Source organism: Rutilus rutilus, assembly GCF_951802725.1.
Source record: "Rutilus rutilus genome assembly, chromosome: 5".
Classification (NCBI taxonomy): Eukaryota; Metazoa; Chordata; class Actinopteri; order Cypriniformes; family Leuciscidae; genus Rutilus; species Rutilus rutilus.
Genome location: NC_140213.1, coordinates 31,831,334 through 31,847,830, shown reverse-complemented (window position 1 = coordinate 31,847,830; position 16,497 = coordinate 31,831,334). Strand labels below are relative to the sequence as shown.

General features: G+C 37.9%; 1 protein-coding gene across 1 annotated transcript in view; it reads left to right on the top strand.

Annotated features, from left to right (window-relative positions):
- Window positions 1-16,497, top strand: part of ptprq (protein tyrosine phosphatase receptor type Q) — a gene marked incomplete at its 5' end in the record, with an annotated part of 62,875 nt that overhangs the window by 31,373 nt on the left and 15,005 nt on the right. The window contains 17 exons of the mRNA XM_084409992.1: window positions 312-458; window positions 3,188-3,348; window positions 3,433-3,844; window positions 4,258-4,419; window positions 4,506-4,685; window positions 5,085-5,192; window positions 5,280-5,561; window positions 6,504-6,785; window positions 7,277-7,397; window positions 7,487-7,641; window positions 8,364-8,509; window positions 12,230-12,371; window positions 13,965-13,977; window positions 14,805-15,181; window positions 15,318-15,593; window positions 16,013-16,164; window positions 16,255-16,396. Of these exons, the coding sequence (XP_084266118.1) occupies window positions 312-458; window positions 3,188-3,348; window positions 3,433-3,844; window positions 4,258-4,419; window positions 4,506-4,685; window positions 5,085-5,192; window positions 5,280-5,561; window positions 6,504-6,785; window positions 7,277-7,397; window positions 7,487-7,641; window positions 8,364-8,509; window positions 12,230-12,371; window positions 13,965-13,977; window positions 14,805-15,181; window positions 15,318-15,593; window positions 16,013-16,164; window positions 16,255-16,396 (3,258 nt within the window). The remainder of the gene's footprint in view (window positions 1-311; window positions 459-3,187; window positions 3,349-3,432; window positions 3,845-4,257; window positions 4,420-4,505; window positions 4,686-5,084; window positions 5,193-5,279; window positions 5,562-6,503; window positions 6,786-7,276; window positions 7,398-7,486; window positions 7,642-8,363; window positions 8,510-12,229; window positions 12,372-13,964; window positions 13,978-14,804; window positions 15,182-15,317; window positions 15,594-16,012; window positions 16,165-16,254; window positions 16,397-16,497) is intronic.

Genomic DNA, 16,497 nt, shown 5'->3' with positions numbered 1-16,497 from the left:
ATGCACTTTTATGGACAGCCATTCACTGCCATTATAAAGCTTGGAAGAGCCAGGACATGTTTTAATATAACTCCGATTTAATTCGTCTGAAAGAAGGATGACTTGAGGGTGAGTAAATCATGGGCTAATTTTCATTTTTGGGTGAACTATCCCTTTAATACTGTACTATCAGACAGACACCACACACAAGCCCTTATCCTAAACCAGCTGGATAGCCTTGCATTTAGCACACATGCTCCAGACTACTTAGTTCAAAGCACATCCTCTCATTGTTTGTATGTTAATGTGGTGCATGTATATGTGTATTTCAGGGTTTATTAGTGAGAACAGCACAATCGATCAAGCGTTTATTTACACTGGACTGACTCCATACACACAATACTACATCCATGTGATGGCCAAGTCCGCGGGGGCCACAGGACCGGCAGCAGTGGTCAACATTACAACAAACGCAGAAGGTAAACACACACACATGTTGTGTTTTCATGTTTTATGGAGACTTTCCATATACATAATAATTTTTATACTGTGCAAACTGTATATTCTATCCCCCTAGACTAATCCTACCATCACAGAAAATGTTCTGCATTTTTACATTTTCAAAAACACATCACTTAGTATGATTTATAAGTTGTTTTCCTCATGGGGACCAAAAAATGTCCCCACAAGGATTTCAGATACTGCCATCTTGGTGAGGACATCTTGTCCCCATATTATAGGGTTTACCTGGCAACCCACCCACACACACACACACACACATGCGCGCGGCTTACTAGACTTACTCATACCCATACCCAAATCCAAACCGCTATAAGAGAGCATTTTAGCTTTTTTATGTGCAAGTAGTTAATGTGTAAATTAGTTTAACTTTGTTTTCCAGTTTAGTATGTTTTTTCCCCCCCATATTTTCCTAAAGGGAGGTTTTTATCAGATTTAGTCAACTTCTGTGAACAACAAATTGTTTCTGTACTATAGATGATAATAGATTTACAGATCTTACATGATGTCTTTCATTGGTTTTTATATGTCACAGTTGATGTTTTAAACCTTTAGACATTATATACTATTAGATAAAGAGAACCTGAGTGAACAAAGTATATAACTGAACTGATTTTGTTCAAAAAAACGACTGTCAAAATATTACTGTCAAGTTAAACGGAACCAACTTTCCCTTTGTGAAAATATTTTTACTGGAGTAATGGCTGCTGAAAATTCAGCTTTGCCATTATAAATTAACTAGTTTTCTATTTGAATAGATTTGATAATAATTTAAGTTGTAATAATCACTTTTGATCAAATAAATGCAGCCTTGGTCAGCATAAGAGACTTCTTTCAAAAACATAAAATCTTACCGACCCAAAACGTTTCAATGGTAATCAAAATTAAGTCTATGCATTACCTAGGCTAGATGAACCCTATTTAGCTGTACTGACTGCAACTTAAATAAGCATTAAATCACTTTAGATTCCGCTGATGTGGAACTGCTTTTGTTTTTTCTCCCAATTTTCTTACTGCATGACCTAGCTACACTTATTGTGATTTATGGATGAATTGCCACAAATTCATCTAAATTCATGTATTTTCCACTACAGTGGAGAATTAATGGTTCCTTCAGTTGTGGTATTCAGGTTTTCATGACATGACCTCCATTTTGATTGATTGCTGGTGTCGTGTTTTCTCAAACTGTGTTTGTGTATGCTTGAAGGAGGCATATTGGGAGCCATGTTGACTAAAGCAATTCCATTTTTTGACTCATCTGTATGGAGATTAGAGAACATACTCTCAAAAGGCTCAGGGAATGTGTACGTGTTTGTGACTTTCTGTAAGTGTTCAGACTTGGGGGTCAAAATAAGTGAGAGTTATAAATGAGGTTTATATTTAGCTGGTTATAATTAAGTCTGTCTGAAATCAGCTGTCTTTAATTATACCTTTAATTGGGTTAATTTAGCTGGAGGAAATGACTTTTTCATACAGAGCCAGTTGTTGCTGCATAGCTGAATGCTCATTAAATGCATGGAAAAACAAGAAAGGTTATTTGTTCACTTAGGGTTGCTTTTATCTAAAATTAGATTTTGGTCGAAAGCCTCAAAGCATCCAATGCCGAAAATGTGTGATAAATAAAGGGCTGCATTTTTCTCAGCTATGAGTTGTACAATTGGGAAAATTTATCAGCAGTTCCCTGTAATGGACATTATTTATCCAACCATGGCTCTACTGTACATACGTATTACACAGTAAGATTTTTTTTTTTTCTTGAAAGGTATTAACACTTTTATTCAGGAAGGATGCATCAAATTTAAATTGCTCAAAAGTGACCGTAAAGACTTTTTTTTTTATAATGTTACAAAACCTATATTTTAAATGAATGCTGTTCTTTTGAACGTTCTATTATTCATCAAATAATCTTGCATTTTTATTAATCAGTTTTCACAAAACATATTAGCAGTAACTGTTTTCAACATTGATAATAATAATAAGTATCAGCTAAGCTTTACAGGAATGAATTACATTTGAAATATTCAAATAGAATAGTTATTTTAAATTGTAAAAAAAAATCACAATATACTGTAACTGATTTTAATCTATTTTTGATTAAATAAATACAGCCTTGTTGAGCATGTGTTCATTCACTGTATTCATTCACTCGTTGCAAATTCTTGTTGGTGTTACGCTGCATTCATTTGGATCTTCATGTCTTGGAGCAGTACATAACAGAAGACTTCGCTAAAAGTGAATGAACACACAGGATTAACGAAATGACGGTTGATTGCACTAATCAGAATATGATGAGTCCAGGCAATGGGTTATGGGAAATGTAGTTCATGAAGCGGTAAAGGAGACTGATGAATTGTACTCTAGTGGTTATCATGGGGACTCCAGCTGGCAGGTGTAACAATTGCAGAGGTTCTCAACCTTTTTGACTCCAAGGCTCCTCATTGTCAGAGACAGTATTTTAAGCCTAATTTAGTATTTTAAGTTAATTTACAGAAACTAGGAGTGACAATTTGTAGTGGTGTGTTATTAAAGCATGTTTTATAAAAAAAAAAATTGCTATTAATTTTATTTTAAAGCATTTTTTAAGTAATTTTAAGTCATATTGTGACCCCCTCGGATTTTGCTGAGGGCCTTGGCTAAGTATACGGCAATGTAATAACTGTATGTGTGTGTGCATTTATTTCCATGTTAGCCCCGAGTACTGTGTCTCATCTGACAGCAGAGGCTGTGGACTCCACGTCGGTTCGTCTGTCCTGGAGATCCCCGAGCCAACCAAACGGCTTGATAAGCCACTATCGGATTCTAGTGCTGTACCGTACTGTGCTTGTACAGGACATCACCCTAAGAGGACAGGTAAAACAATAACTTACGCTAGCATGCACACACTCACTGGATTTTGTTTGGTTTAGCTTCACTGATTTTATGTTGTTGTTACAGAACGCTGTCTCTCGACGACTTCGTCGCAATGCAAGGTCACTTGACATCACCACAGAATCTGCATTCACTCTCGCCTCACATGGAACATTTCTCACTTTGGGTCGCGGTTTTACCAACACTGACTCGGAACTGACCTCTGACCTTCCTTTGACCCCAAGCACCCCCCACACGCCTCCACCCTGGCTCACAGTCACCAACGACAGAACCAATGCATCTGTTCAGGCTGAGACTGAGGCTGTAACCGAGGACCCTTTGACTGAACTTTCACCCCTCACTCTTGGCACTGACCAACCGCCATTGGTTAACTTAAGCCCCTCCCAGCCCCATCGCGTAACTAGGGCGGTGGCCACAGATTACACCCAGCAGCAGACGAACCTCCCAACAAGAGCTGCCACTACCATTGGAATAGAAGGTAAATAACTCCTCCCACTGACTCCACCCACTATGACCTCACTCACATTTCAAAGCGATTTGGATATTAACAGTACTGTTTAAAGCACAATTATAATAACAACTCATAATTTCCATAAGTAAAGATACAGTTTAAAATAAAGTTTTTTCAGGAATGTGAATAAACCTTTCAAGACAGGCCTACTGTGTTATTTTAGTCACTGTTGCCATAAAAATAGATATTGGTCAAAAGATACCGAAAGAAGTATTTTACTATTTTTATATAAATGTAAATATTTTTTAACTCTTTATTGAAGACGAAGGGGAAATTAAAAATCATGGGCACTAAAAGGTGGGCAGTCATTGTTGCGCTCTGTTATTTGTGCTTTCTGTTTTCTGATTGGTTGTGCCTGTGTGCTGTTTTTTGATTGACAGTTCTACCAGCCATTGAGGAGACAGCAGACCTGTCATCTGATCACATCATGTATGTTGTTAGAAGACTGAGCCCTTTCACAGAGTACACATTTAACGTGTCGGCAAAAAACATCATTGGTGACGGACCTTCCGCGCAAGTAACAGTGAAAACAACCGAACAGGGTAAAATAACTTCAGATCACTGAGTAGAATTACAGTAGTTATAATATACTGCCACTGTATAAAGTAACCCCAGTGTTTTCCCACAGTGCCAAGCTCTGTTCAGAATGTGTCCTATCAGAATCTTACCTCCACCTCTATCCGTGTTACCTGGGAGCCGCCCCTCAACCCCAACGGCAAGATAACGCACTACGCTGTGTATGCACAAAATCTCCTCACAAACCAGGAATTACGACAGATGACAGACAACACCACTGCAGTGCTCACAGGTAAAACATGAATTCATTTTTTGTTCATTAAAGAATCCTGGAAAAAAAGCAGCACAATTGTTTTCAAAATTGAAAATAATAAAATGTTTCTTGAGCAGCAAACCAGCATATTAGAATGATTTCTGAAGGATCATGTGACACTGAAGACTGGAGTAATGATGCTAAAAATTCAGCTTTGCCATCACAGGACTAAACTGCATTTTAGAATATATTCAAATAGAATACAGTTTTTTAGATATTGTAATAATATTTTACAGTATTTCAGTTTTCCTGTAGTTTGGTCAAATAAATGCATCCCTGGTGAGCAAAAGATATATTTAAGACATTTCTAAGAGTGACCCAAGTGTTTAAATAGTTTTTGAGGCCAGTGTATGACACTATTTATGGTCATATCCATAGGTCTGGACAAGTACAGCAGTTATAAGTTGCGTGTGGCGGCGTCTACAGCCGTGGGGGAAAGCCCCATGACCGATGAAGACTACATCTTCGTTGTGACACTAGAGGATGGTATTGAGACAATTCTTTTTCATACACATGCAGAAGTGCTCTTACACACACTTGAGATCTCTCAGTATGCCTCTGTCTGTCTTTTAGAGCCGGATTCACCCCCACGGGATCTGGTCGTAGTGAAAACCACCTCCTCCATTTCTACTCTCTCCTGGTCTCCTCCAGAGAAGCCCAACGGCATCATCCGCCTGTATGAGGTCTCCTACACAAACGGCACATACAGCAACACCGTCAACAGCACATCACTCAGCGTCACACTGCACTACCTGAAGCCGTACACACACTACAATGTGACTGTCCGTGCGTTTACGCTGCATGGACACGGGAACCGGATTTCTGATACTCTACAGATGTTGTCCGGGGAGGATGGTGAGTCACTGTTCGTGTTCGTATTTAATTGGAAAAACTAGAAGAAACATAAAACTTTAATCTCATCCTGAAATCCCACACTCTTTCCCTGTCAAAAGGTTCCTACAATTAAGGGTCATTCACACATACTTGAGATTAAATCTTTGTTTTTTAGTAGATGCTTCTACTCCAACTCAATCAGGCACTGAAACACATGAACTTTAGTGTCGGTATGCCAGTTGCTATTCACTCTTTGCGTCTCTACTCAGTTTGCATGAGGGTGAATGTAAATCATCAACTCTCATAAATTAAGATGAATGACGTTCGCTGCTTTGTTGCTGTATGTACACTGTCATTCAAAAGTTTCTGGTCATTAAGACTTTTTTTCTGTTAAAGAAATTAATACTTTAGTTCAGCAAGAATACATTAAATTTATCAAAAGTGATAATAAAGAAATGTATAATGTTACAAAAGATTTTTATTTAAAATAAATGCTGTTCTTTTGAACTTTGTTTATCAGAGAATCCTGGAAAAAAATGAATCACGGTTTCCACAAAAATATTAAGCAGCACAACTGTTTTCAGCATTGATAATAATAAGAAATATTTCTTGAGCACCAAATCTGAATATTAGAATGATTTCTGAAGGATCATGTGACACTGAAGACTGGAGACATTATGCTAAATATTTAGCTTTGCATCACAGGTATAAATTACATTTAAATTGAATTTGTTATAACATGTAATGTAATAACATTTCACAATATTACTGATTTTACTGTATTTTTGATCAAATCAACGCAGGCTTGGTGATCCTAAGAGACTTTATTCATAAAGCACACGGGTTCTATTGAATATCAGACATTTGCAGGCTGAATTATATTTCAGACACATTATGGCCAGCTTATTTATGTATCTGTTGTGTAACATTTGCACGAGTGCTGACTTTTCTTGTTTGTTGTAGTGCCTGGCAGCCCACCTTATGATTTGACCTATGAGAGCATCGGATCCAGCGAGGTGAACGTGTCGTGGGTGCCACCGCTTCTCGCAAACGGCATCATCCTGTTCTACAACGTGGAATACTGGAACGCCACACACAGTCTGAACCAAACCACACATGTGCCTTATGTTGTCCTGTCCAACCTGCGGAAGTATGCGCGCTACCGCATCAGCGTGCAGGCTGCCACACAGGTCGGCATGGGCAACCACTCGAGCGAGATCCTGAACATCACCACACTGGAGGACGGTGAGTGCTTGTTTTTAACTAACAGACCCTGTGGTGTTTAATTAAGCTATTCTTCCTTTTCAGTGTCAGTCATCAAAGTGAATATGTCTGGATCTGGCGAAAGTATCTGGGTCACATGTAAACATTTCTCCTTTTTTCAGCTTTTCGGTGGACGGAAATGGGAGTGTTTTATCGTTTTTAACTATTTTTATTTCTCCCAAATACATTTCTGACAGCACTCGGGAGTGTTATGGATCAATTTTGTCTTTAAAGCAGGTTAATCTGTCTACCTCAGGAGTCAGAGGAGCTTACCAACAATGTTTATGTTTGTTTCTCTGTGTTTGGTTGGTTAGTTGTTCCATTATCAGTTGTCAAGATGGACACATGCGGATAATGCACATGGCATGGGAGACAATGTCTTACATTTACTAACCCCAATCACTATCATGTTTGAGAGTAAAGTAATTTTCCTCGGTTTTGGGTCTATAATAGCTGTTTTTCCTAAACGGCAGTACCCAGTTCCCCTCCAAAATTCCTAATCGCCAGGAAATTGTCAGATACTGAGGTAGAGTTGTCCTGGAAACCTCCCTTGGAGGCCAACTCTGAGATTTTATACTACATAGTGAGAGTGTGGTAAGTCCAGACGATTTAAAATCAGTTTTTACCATAGACCAGACTGCAGTCATACTAGATTGAAACTTACATGTATGTTCGTTTATTAGGAATCTGAGCTCTGAATTTGTGGCCAATGTGACGAATACGTCAGTGGTGGTGAGTGTGGAGGAGCCGGGCCGGTATAATGCCTCCGTTAGCAGCTGGACTCGACTCGGAGACGGAGGGCTACTGATTTACATCACGTTCAATACTGTAGAATCAGGTGAACACAAACACGTTCTGCTCCAAACAGCCTAGACAACACTTTTAGATATCATAAGCATATTTATAATGTGAAGAGTGCTGCTTTGTGCTTATATGCCCAAAATCTAAGGCTGCATCACAAGTATCATTGAATAAACTTGTGGGGAAAAAAGTATTGGAGATGAGGGAAACATCAGATTTAAATTTGAAAGTGTGGAGTCAGTAAGATTTTTTTTATTTATTTAAGAAGTTAACACTTTTAATCAGCAAGGATGCATTTAACTGATCAAAACTGACAGTAAATATTTTTACATTGTAACAAAATATTTCTATTTTAAAAAAATATATATTTTCTTTTCACAAAACAATTAAACCGCACAACTGTTTTCAGCATTGATATTAATAATAGATATTGATGACTGCTGAAAATTCAGCTTTGCCATCACAGGGATAAATTACTTTTTAAAATATATTCAAATATGCAAATTATATTAAAATAGTGCTAAATTATTTTATTTTGCACTAAAAACATTGATAGAAAATAGAGCAACATTTAACTTGTTTCAGGGCATGTCAGTTCAGTCACTTGTAAGGTTTAGTTTCAGTTAGAATGCTGCTCTAGAAGGTAGCTAGAGAGTGAGGCAGCTCACTAGGTTTGAAAATGATTCATAATACATAATAATAGCATGAAACAGCATTGCCCCTGTATTCATAATGTTAAATTCTTTTTCTGTTTTGCAGCCCCATCTGACCCTCCACAGAATGTATTATACACACTCCTTACGACCACTACAGTGCTTCTCAGCTGGAGTCCTCCAAATGAACCCAACGGCATCATCCAATACTACACTATCTACTACACAGACAATTATACAGAGTATACACAGGTATATGCACTCACACAGATGTGTATTGATCTTTTTGGAGACACTAAATACAGTGAGGAAAATAAGTATTTGAACACCCTGCTATTTTGCAAGTTCTCCCACTTGGAAATCATGGAGGGGTCTGAAATTGTCATCGTAGGTGCATGTCCACTGTGAGAGACATAATCAAAAAAAAAAATCCAGAAATCACAATATATGATTTTTTAACTATTTATTTGTATGATACAGCTGCAAATAAGTATTTGAACACCTGTCTATCAGCTAGAATTCTGACCCTCAAAGACCTGTTAGTCTGCCTTTAAAATGTCCACCTCCACTCCATTTATTATCCTAAATTAGATGCACCTGTTTGAGGTCGTTAGCTGCATAAAGACACCTGTCCACCCCATACAATCAGTAAGAATCCAACTACTAACATGGCCAAGACCAAAGAGCTGTCCAAAGACACTAGAGACAAAATTGTTTCACCTCCACAAGGCTGGAAAGGGCTACGGGGAAATTGCCAAGCAGCTTGGTGAAAAAAGGTCCACTGTTGGAGCAATCATTAGAAAATGGAAGAAGCTAAACATGACTGTCAATCTCCCTCGGACTGGGGCTCCATGCAAGATCTCACCTCGTGGGGTCTCAATGATCCTAAGAAAGGTGAGAAATCAGCCCAGAACTACACGGGAGGAGCTGGTCAATGACCTGAAAAGAGCTGGGACCACCGTTTCCAAGGTTACTGTTGGTAATACACTAAGACGTCATGGTTTGAAATCATGCTTGGCACGGAAGGTTCCCCTGCTTAAACCAGTACACGTCAAGGCCCGTCTTAAGTTTGCCAATGACCATTTGGATGATCCAGAGGAGTCATGGGAGAAAGTCATGTGGTCAGATGAGACCAAAATAGAACTTTTTGGTCATAATTCCACTAAACGTGTTTGGAGGAAGAAGAATGATGAGTACCGTCCCAAGAACACCATCCCTACTGTGAAGCATGGGGGTGGTAGCATCATGCTTTGGGGGTGTTTTTTTCCGCACATGGGACAGGGCGACTGCACTGTATTAAGGAGAGGATGACCGGGGCCATGTATTGCGAGATTTTGGGGAACAACCTCCTTCCCTCAGTTAGAGCATTGAAGATGGGTCGAGGCTGGGTCTTCCAACATGACAATGACCCGAAGCACACAGCCAGGATAACCAAGGAGTGGCTCTGTAAGAAGCATATCAAGGTTCTGGCGTGGCCTAGCCAGTCTCCAGACCTAAACAATAGACTAGAGAATCTTTGGAGGGAGCTCAAACTCTGTGTTTCTCAGCGACAGCCCAGAAACCTGACTGATCTAGAGAAGATCTGTGTGGAGGAGCGAGCCAAAATCCCTCCTGCAGTTTGTGCAAACCTGGTGAAAAACTACAGGAAACGTTTGACCTCTGTAATTGCAAACAAAGGCTACTGTACCAAATATTAACATTGATTTTCTCAGGTGTTCAAATACTTATTTGCAGCTGTATCATACAAATAAATAGTTAAAAAATCATACATTGTGATTTCTGGATTTATTTTTTTAGATTATGTCTCTCACAGTGGACATGCACCTACGATGACAATTTCAGACCCCTCCATGATTTCTAAGTGGGAGAATTTGCAAAATTGCAGGGTGTTCAAATACTTATTTTCCTCACTGTACTACGTCATATCAAGGTACACCTTGATAATGTGACAAGCTATTAAAATGATGTTAAAATAAATCCTATAAGTAATTTTGATGGTCTGTTGCACTGGGTAGCTCCGCCTACAGTTAAATCTAATTTAATAAAGCTATGTAGTAAGTGACATATAGTGTAAAGTTTGTGGTTGCTTTCTTAATATATAAAAAAAAAAATCTTATGTTTACCAAAAGCTGCATTTATTAGATTGAAAATACAGTGAAAACGGCAATATTTTGAAATATTATAAAAAAAATAAAAAAAAAATATTCCTGTGATGTTGAGTTGGTGCTCAATAAACATTTCTTATTAGTATCAGTGTTGAAAATAGTTTCTTAATATTTTTGTGGAAACTGGAAACAATGATTTTTTTCAGGATTCTTTGATGAACAGAAAATTCAAAAGAACAGCATTTGAATTAGAAATATTTTGTTACATAAATGTCTTTTACTTTTTACTTCCTTGCTGACTAAGTATTTATTCATTGGTCATGGAAAAAAAAAATCTGAAATGTTTTGGTTGGACATTTGTCTGATGTTTTTTAAACATTATTACTTGTTTCAGAATGTTCAGAGAACATTCAAAATTAACTTTCAAAAGTTTTATTATACTTCAAAAAAATGAAAACACATTTTCACTTTCAATGTGGACAGAACAAGTATTTGTCACTGGAAACTTGTCGAGCATGGAAGCTTTTTTCCGCTATGGAATAAAACAACTTAAAAGATAATTGTGACTTTTTATCTCACACTTCTTCTGACTTATTTTCTCACAATTGCAAGGTTAAATCTCACAATTCTGACTTCATAACTTTATAGCAATTGCGAGAAAAAAAGTCTGAATTGTGAGAGAAAAAGCCGAGGTTACCTCATTTACTTTTTATTCATGGTGGAAACAAGCTTCCATAGCTTAGCACACAGTGTATTCTTACCACAATATACTGTAGATATGAATTGTTTAGATATGAGTTAAGACATTATTTACTTCTAAGGTTGTTTTTCTTGTGTTGATCTCTTCACGAGATACAGAACATTTGCCAGGTTTTACTATCATGATTAGAAAAATGAAAGAAATAAGTAGCAAAATGTTCCATGTGTTTTGGAGATTTACCATTTATTCTTTGAAGTAGCTTGGACTGTACAAAATACAATGAAATACATGAATATAATTATGGTAATCATCAATACAATCCCAGATAACAAAAATATGTTATTCATAATTGTTCTAACGTTTTGAGAACATTTTTAAAGAACAGATAACTTTTAACAAACATTCTATTAAAGGTAGGCTAGGCAATTTCGGAGAGGCTAGCAGTAGCAAGCTAGCTTTGAAAGCATGAGATCCCACCCTCCCTTCAGAGCGTCTCCAAAGCCACGCCTCCTTCAAAACACATGAAGGTGATTCAGCGAAGTGTCATAAGAGACACCGTTAAGTTACCTCATGTATCAAAGCACATAACATTACAATAATAATGAACGTAAACAACTTACAGAGCTCTAATTGTACCACCTGACTGCTGCAGATTCATTTCGGCATTGATCGTGTTTGACATAGAAACTCATAAATCCGAGTCTGAGGACGTGAACAGCTCCGGGTAGGATGTCACGGGTTTCCATCTCGTAATTACGGTTACACCTTGGCGTGAACTCAGCATAAGCTCGTTGTTTTGGTTCAGGGGGAACTGTAAAAATTGGCTGCTGTTTGTTGCGGTCTTCAACTCTATGTGAAGAGAGTTTAAATCAGAATAACAAAAATTGCGTACCCTACCTTTAACGTTACTGGAAAAATGTTTGTTAATAACTTTGAGAGAACCTCGCCACAGAGTTCTCAGGATGTTCCCTGTTAGCTGGGATTCTATTATTATCCAATACCAGCATTTGTACCATGAAACCAGAACAGTACATTCTGTAAGGGTCGGGGGTTCGATCTCCATAAGAATAGCTACATCAATTCAAAATCTCATAAACACATTTCAAACTCGCAATAAAATGCTGATGTCATGCAGTGAATGAGCAGGTTCTCTTTCTCTCACTGTAGAGGGTTCCGGGTTCAGAGCAGTGGCTGGTGTTGTCTGATCTGATGGCTGGACAGGAGTACAGTGTATGGCTGAGTTCCAGCACTTCTGTTGGTGATGGGGGAGTGTTCAGCCCCCGTCTAAACTTCACCACATTAGAGGACGGTCAGTCTCCTCACACACTCAGGGGAGAAGTTCAGCTCTGCACCACTTTTCCAAATGATTATGCTCCAAAAAATCACACTGAAACTCATACACGCACACACGCACACACACACACAGCACATATTCAGCATGTCTTGTGAAAGGAGACAACTTCCTCCAAGCTGCAAACTTGGGATTGTTGAGCCCTGTGTCTGATCTCAAAGCCTTTTATTTGATGGTCTCCAGACTATCCCAGCTTGCATTTCCTCTCACAGGATTTGTTGAAAAATAGAAAATAGCACATGCTGGTTTTTTTTCTGCAATGGCAAGTTTCTGGGTACATTATGTAGCATGTTATATATTTGTCTTCAAAAATATTGCAAATGTGTCGATCTGAATGATCATAAAACTTCTTGTCCGACAGCTTTTGGAGACTTTTTTTGCTAAAGCCTCCTGCTTCATATGTTTGTCCTGAGAAAAAGAGCCCAGTAATTTCAAAAGAGATTTCAACAATGTCTCAATATGTGCTCAGATTTGCCAAAATCTACATTATAAACTCAATATGAACTTTCTCTTCAAGTTTTCCAAATTTAAGCAAATAATAAGAGTTGCTATATAGATATATAAACGTTTTTTAGCTGTATACTCTTACTCTATGACAACAGTTGTCTATTTGGGGCCAGATTTACTAAACAGGGCAAGTTAGCATGAGAGCACAATTCCATAAAAGCGCAGATGGGAGTGAAAAGTTCTGAAAATTAAAGAACACAGAAGCAGCCGGATCATTTCCATAATGACCAACGCAATCTACCAAGAGCAGCGCAAATTAGCATCTGGTGACATGCTTTTTTTGGGCGGTAAATAATGGCGCAATATCATTAAATTGACTAGCTCAAACCTTATTAAATCACCTTGCATGATTCATTTAAATACACTCCTCCCATAAACTCCTACAAATGCATATGCAATAAGATCAGCTGCAAAAATAACCCTGTCCACGCCTTCACAGTGCTAATTTTTCACAGCGTGTCTTTAATAAATAGTTTTTTTATCGCCAAAAGAGGGTTTACGCTGGCGCAAGCTGTTAGTAAATCTTGCCCTTTATATCCTGTTAGAAGAAACATTAAGTTGATACTTAACTAAGAACTCCATTAGGTCTCCTGAACTATGAAAGAGAAACATTTGAGCATTAAAATGTCCCCCTGCGGTACTTAGCAAGTGAATATGTTGACCTAATTTCAATATCTATATGTCAAGGATTTGTGTACGAATCATAATAAATGGTTTTTGTGTGATTTTGGGAAAAATGGTGCAGAGGTGACCTTTTGAAATAGATGAAGGTTTTCTCCCCTGGTGTCTGAGATTTTGAAAGTGTTCTATATGAATAAATGATGCTATGGTCCTGTTTGGTTCTTTGTGAGTGATTGCATCTGATTGGTTTGCAGTTACTGGAGAATCACCCAGCTTCAGCGGCTCAGTACAGCCAAAAGCAATATCTCGGACACAGAACATGCTCCAAAAGGATTTTCCTTCTAATATAACTTGTCTGTCTTTCTCTGATTCTTTCTTCTTTCCTATATCTGTGATCTTTCACCTTGACTCTGAATTTTGCAGGTGCCGCGCAGGAGTTTATTTACCATTTTTAATATCCACAGACTTACAGATGTGTGTAATGTGAATGCTGAAATTTATGTGTATTTGTGTGTTGTATGCATTCTTGTGTATCTAAGATACAATATTTATTCTCACTGCTTTTAATCATTACATCATTGAGTGATTAGATGTTGCAGCGTGCCATTTATTTCTTATATATAGAAATACATTTCTATATTTCTTTATAAATTAGTTTAACTGTCATGTCTATGTAAAATTGATAATGTATATAATTACAATGTATTTATTTATTAATTTATTAATTATTATTGTTGTTGTTTTTAGGACTTTTATGAGTTTTGAGCTTTGTGGCACTATTTTCTTTACAATTAAGCTCATTCTCATCCCCAAATTTTTCATTACTGCAATGCAAAAATCACCCTTGAATATCATCTTTAAATTAATCAATTAAATTTTATTTTACAAATGAACATTACAATTTAAATGCCAATTTAATCCGTTATCATTTGTTTTTTGCAGTAATGAGACTCTTTTCACATTTCAGTAGGCTATTGAGATTTGGAGAGGAAAATGTGCTTAATCGTGATGATGAGTGTAACGGTGAAAAACCTCTTAACGGTCCTTTAAAAGGCTTAGTTTTCATGTAAAAAAAATATTTTTTTTTTCATTTTGAGGTGAAATATGTCCTAACATTGGCAGATTTCATGAGATGAACCCTTATTTTGTCACAAAGACATGTTTCACATTAGATTGGGGAACAAAGCCTCATTCCATTTCTTGATTCCACATTGAAACAACATCTTTTGTTTGGACTGCAATGATTTGTTCCCCATTCTAAAGTGTAACTGTTGGCCATTCATCACATATATTAATTGTATGTCTTCCGCCCCCTTCCCCTGCTGCAGTGCCGAGTGGTCCGGTCGGCAACCTCACCGCTACGATCTATAGCTCTACGGCTGTAGTGATCAGCTGGGACCCTCCTCTGGAGCCCAACGGCAGAGTCTTCTACCAGCTGAGTTTGCAAGAGGCGGGAACGACCCACCCGTCCATCAACCGCACGGTCAACATCACCATCTCCAAGACAACCACAGACACCATCTACCTCTTCACCAAGCTCAGGAAGTATTTTCCCTACATCATAAAAGTCACCCCAGCAACCGGTGCGGGATCAGCTGTAAACCACACTGCAACCCTCCAACTTCGAACAGATGAAGACGGTGCTCATCATTTGCTGTATTTTACATGCACATGTATATAAAGCATGAGGGTTACTCATGATTGTTTCTGAAACTCAGAAACTTGTGTTTTTGTGTATACTCATGATTGTGTCTTTGTGTGTCTGTGTTCTGACAGTCCCAAGTTCTCCTCCATTGCCTGGAGCTAGTAGAAATCTCTCCAGCACCTCCATCCATGTGTCGTGGTTCCCCCCAGTGGAGGCCAATGGCGAGATTATAGATTACACTGTAGTTTTACAGGGTCCTGGGGCCGTCAACAGAACCTACACCTCTGAAACGCACCTAATTCTCTCAGAACTCACTCCATTTTCAACTTACAATCTCTCCATCGCTGCGGTTACTCGCCAAGGTGTCGGCCCCTCCGTGATTATTCCACTACATACTGATGAAGCAGGTCAGAGCCATATGTTTATTGCTATTCTTTTAACTGATCTGTTCAAATTTAAATCTTTGATTCTTTGCTTTGAAATTTGGAGTTTGTTTAAAATTTGAACATTTAAAACAGATCATTTGAATAGGCTGATGCTTGATCTTTGAAAGTTTAAACTTTTGTTGAACTTTAAATATTTAAGTTGCTTTGTTTGAAATTTGTTTGATATTTGACATTTTTATACGAAAATTTAATTTGAAGCCTGATGTTTGATCTTTGGAAATGTAAACTGTTGTAAAACTTGAAATATTTTAGTCTTGGCTTTGAAATTTGAATTCTGAACTGAGAAATTTGAATGGCCTACATTGCAAATTCATACAACTACAGTTTAAATGTGCAGACTTAAGCTGTCTAATGTCTAATGGGACTATTTGTGTATCCAGGTCCAATGTCTCCACCACGCAATCTGAGTATTTTTAACCACACTGCGAATTCAGTATGGCTTCACTGGGAACCTAGTCCAGAGCCAAATGGAATAATCCAGCACTACGGATTCAGAATATTCGAACTGAACACATACACGTTCAGATATCAGGTAGTGCATCTGTGTACAGTACATGTGTGATTATGATCTTTGATTTTTCTATGTGTGTAAATTAAACTCACATGCCTCTGTCTACTCAAGAACTCATCAGATGCGTCTACACAAGCAGAACTGAGTGGCTTCAGACCTCATAATTCATATGAAATCAGTGTGTGCACATTCACTAGAGCAGGAAATGGGGATCAGTACAGCCTGCCTGTGATATTTACCACCAATGAATCAGGTAATACTCACTCACACATCCGTCCGTGTCACATGGTCCTTCAGAAATCATTCTAATATGCTGATTTGCTGCTCAAGAAAAATGTCAGGTAACACTTTAGT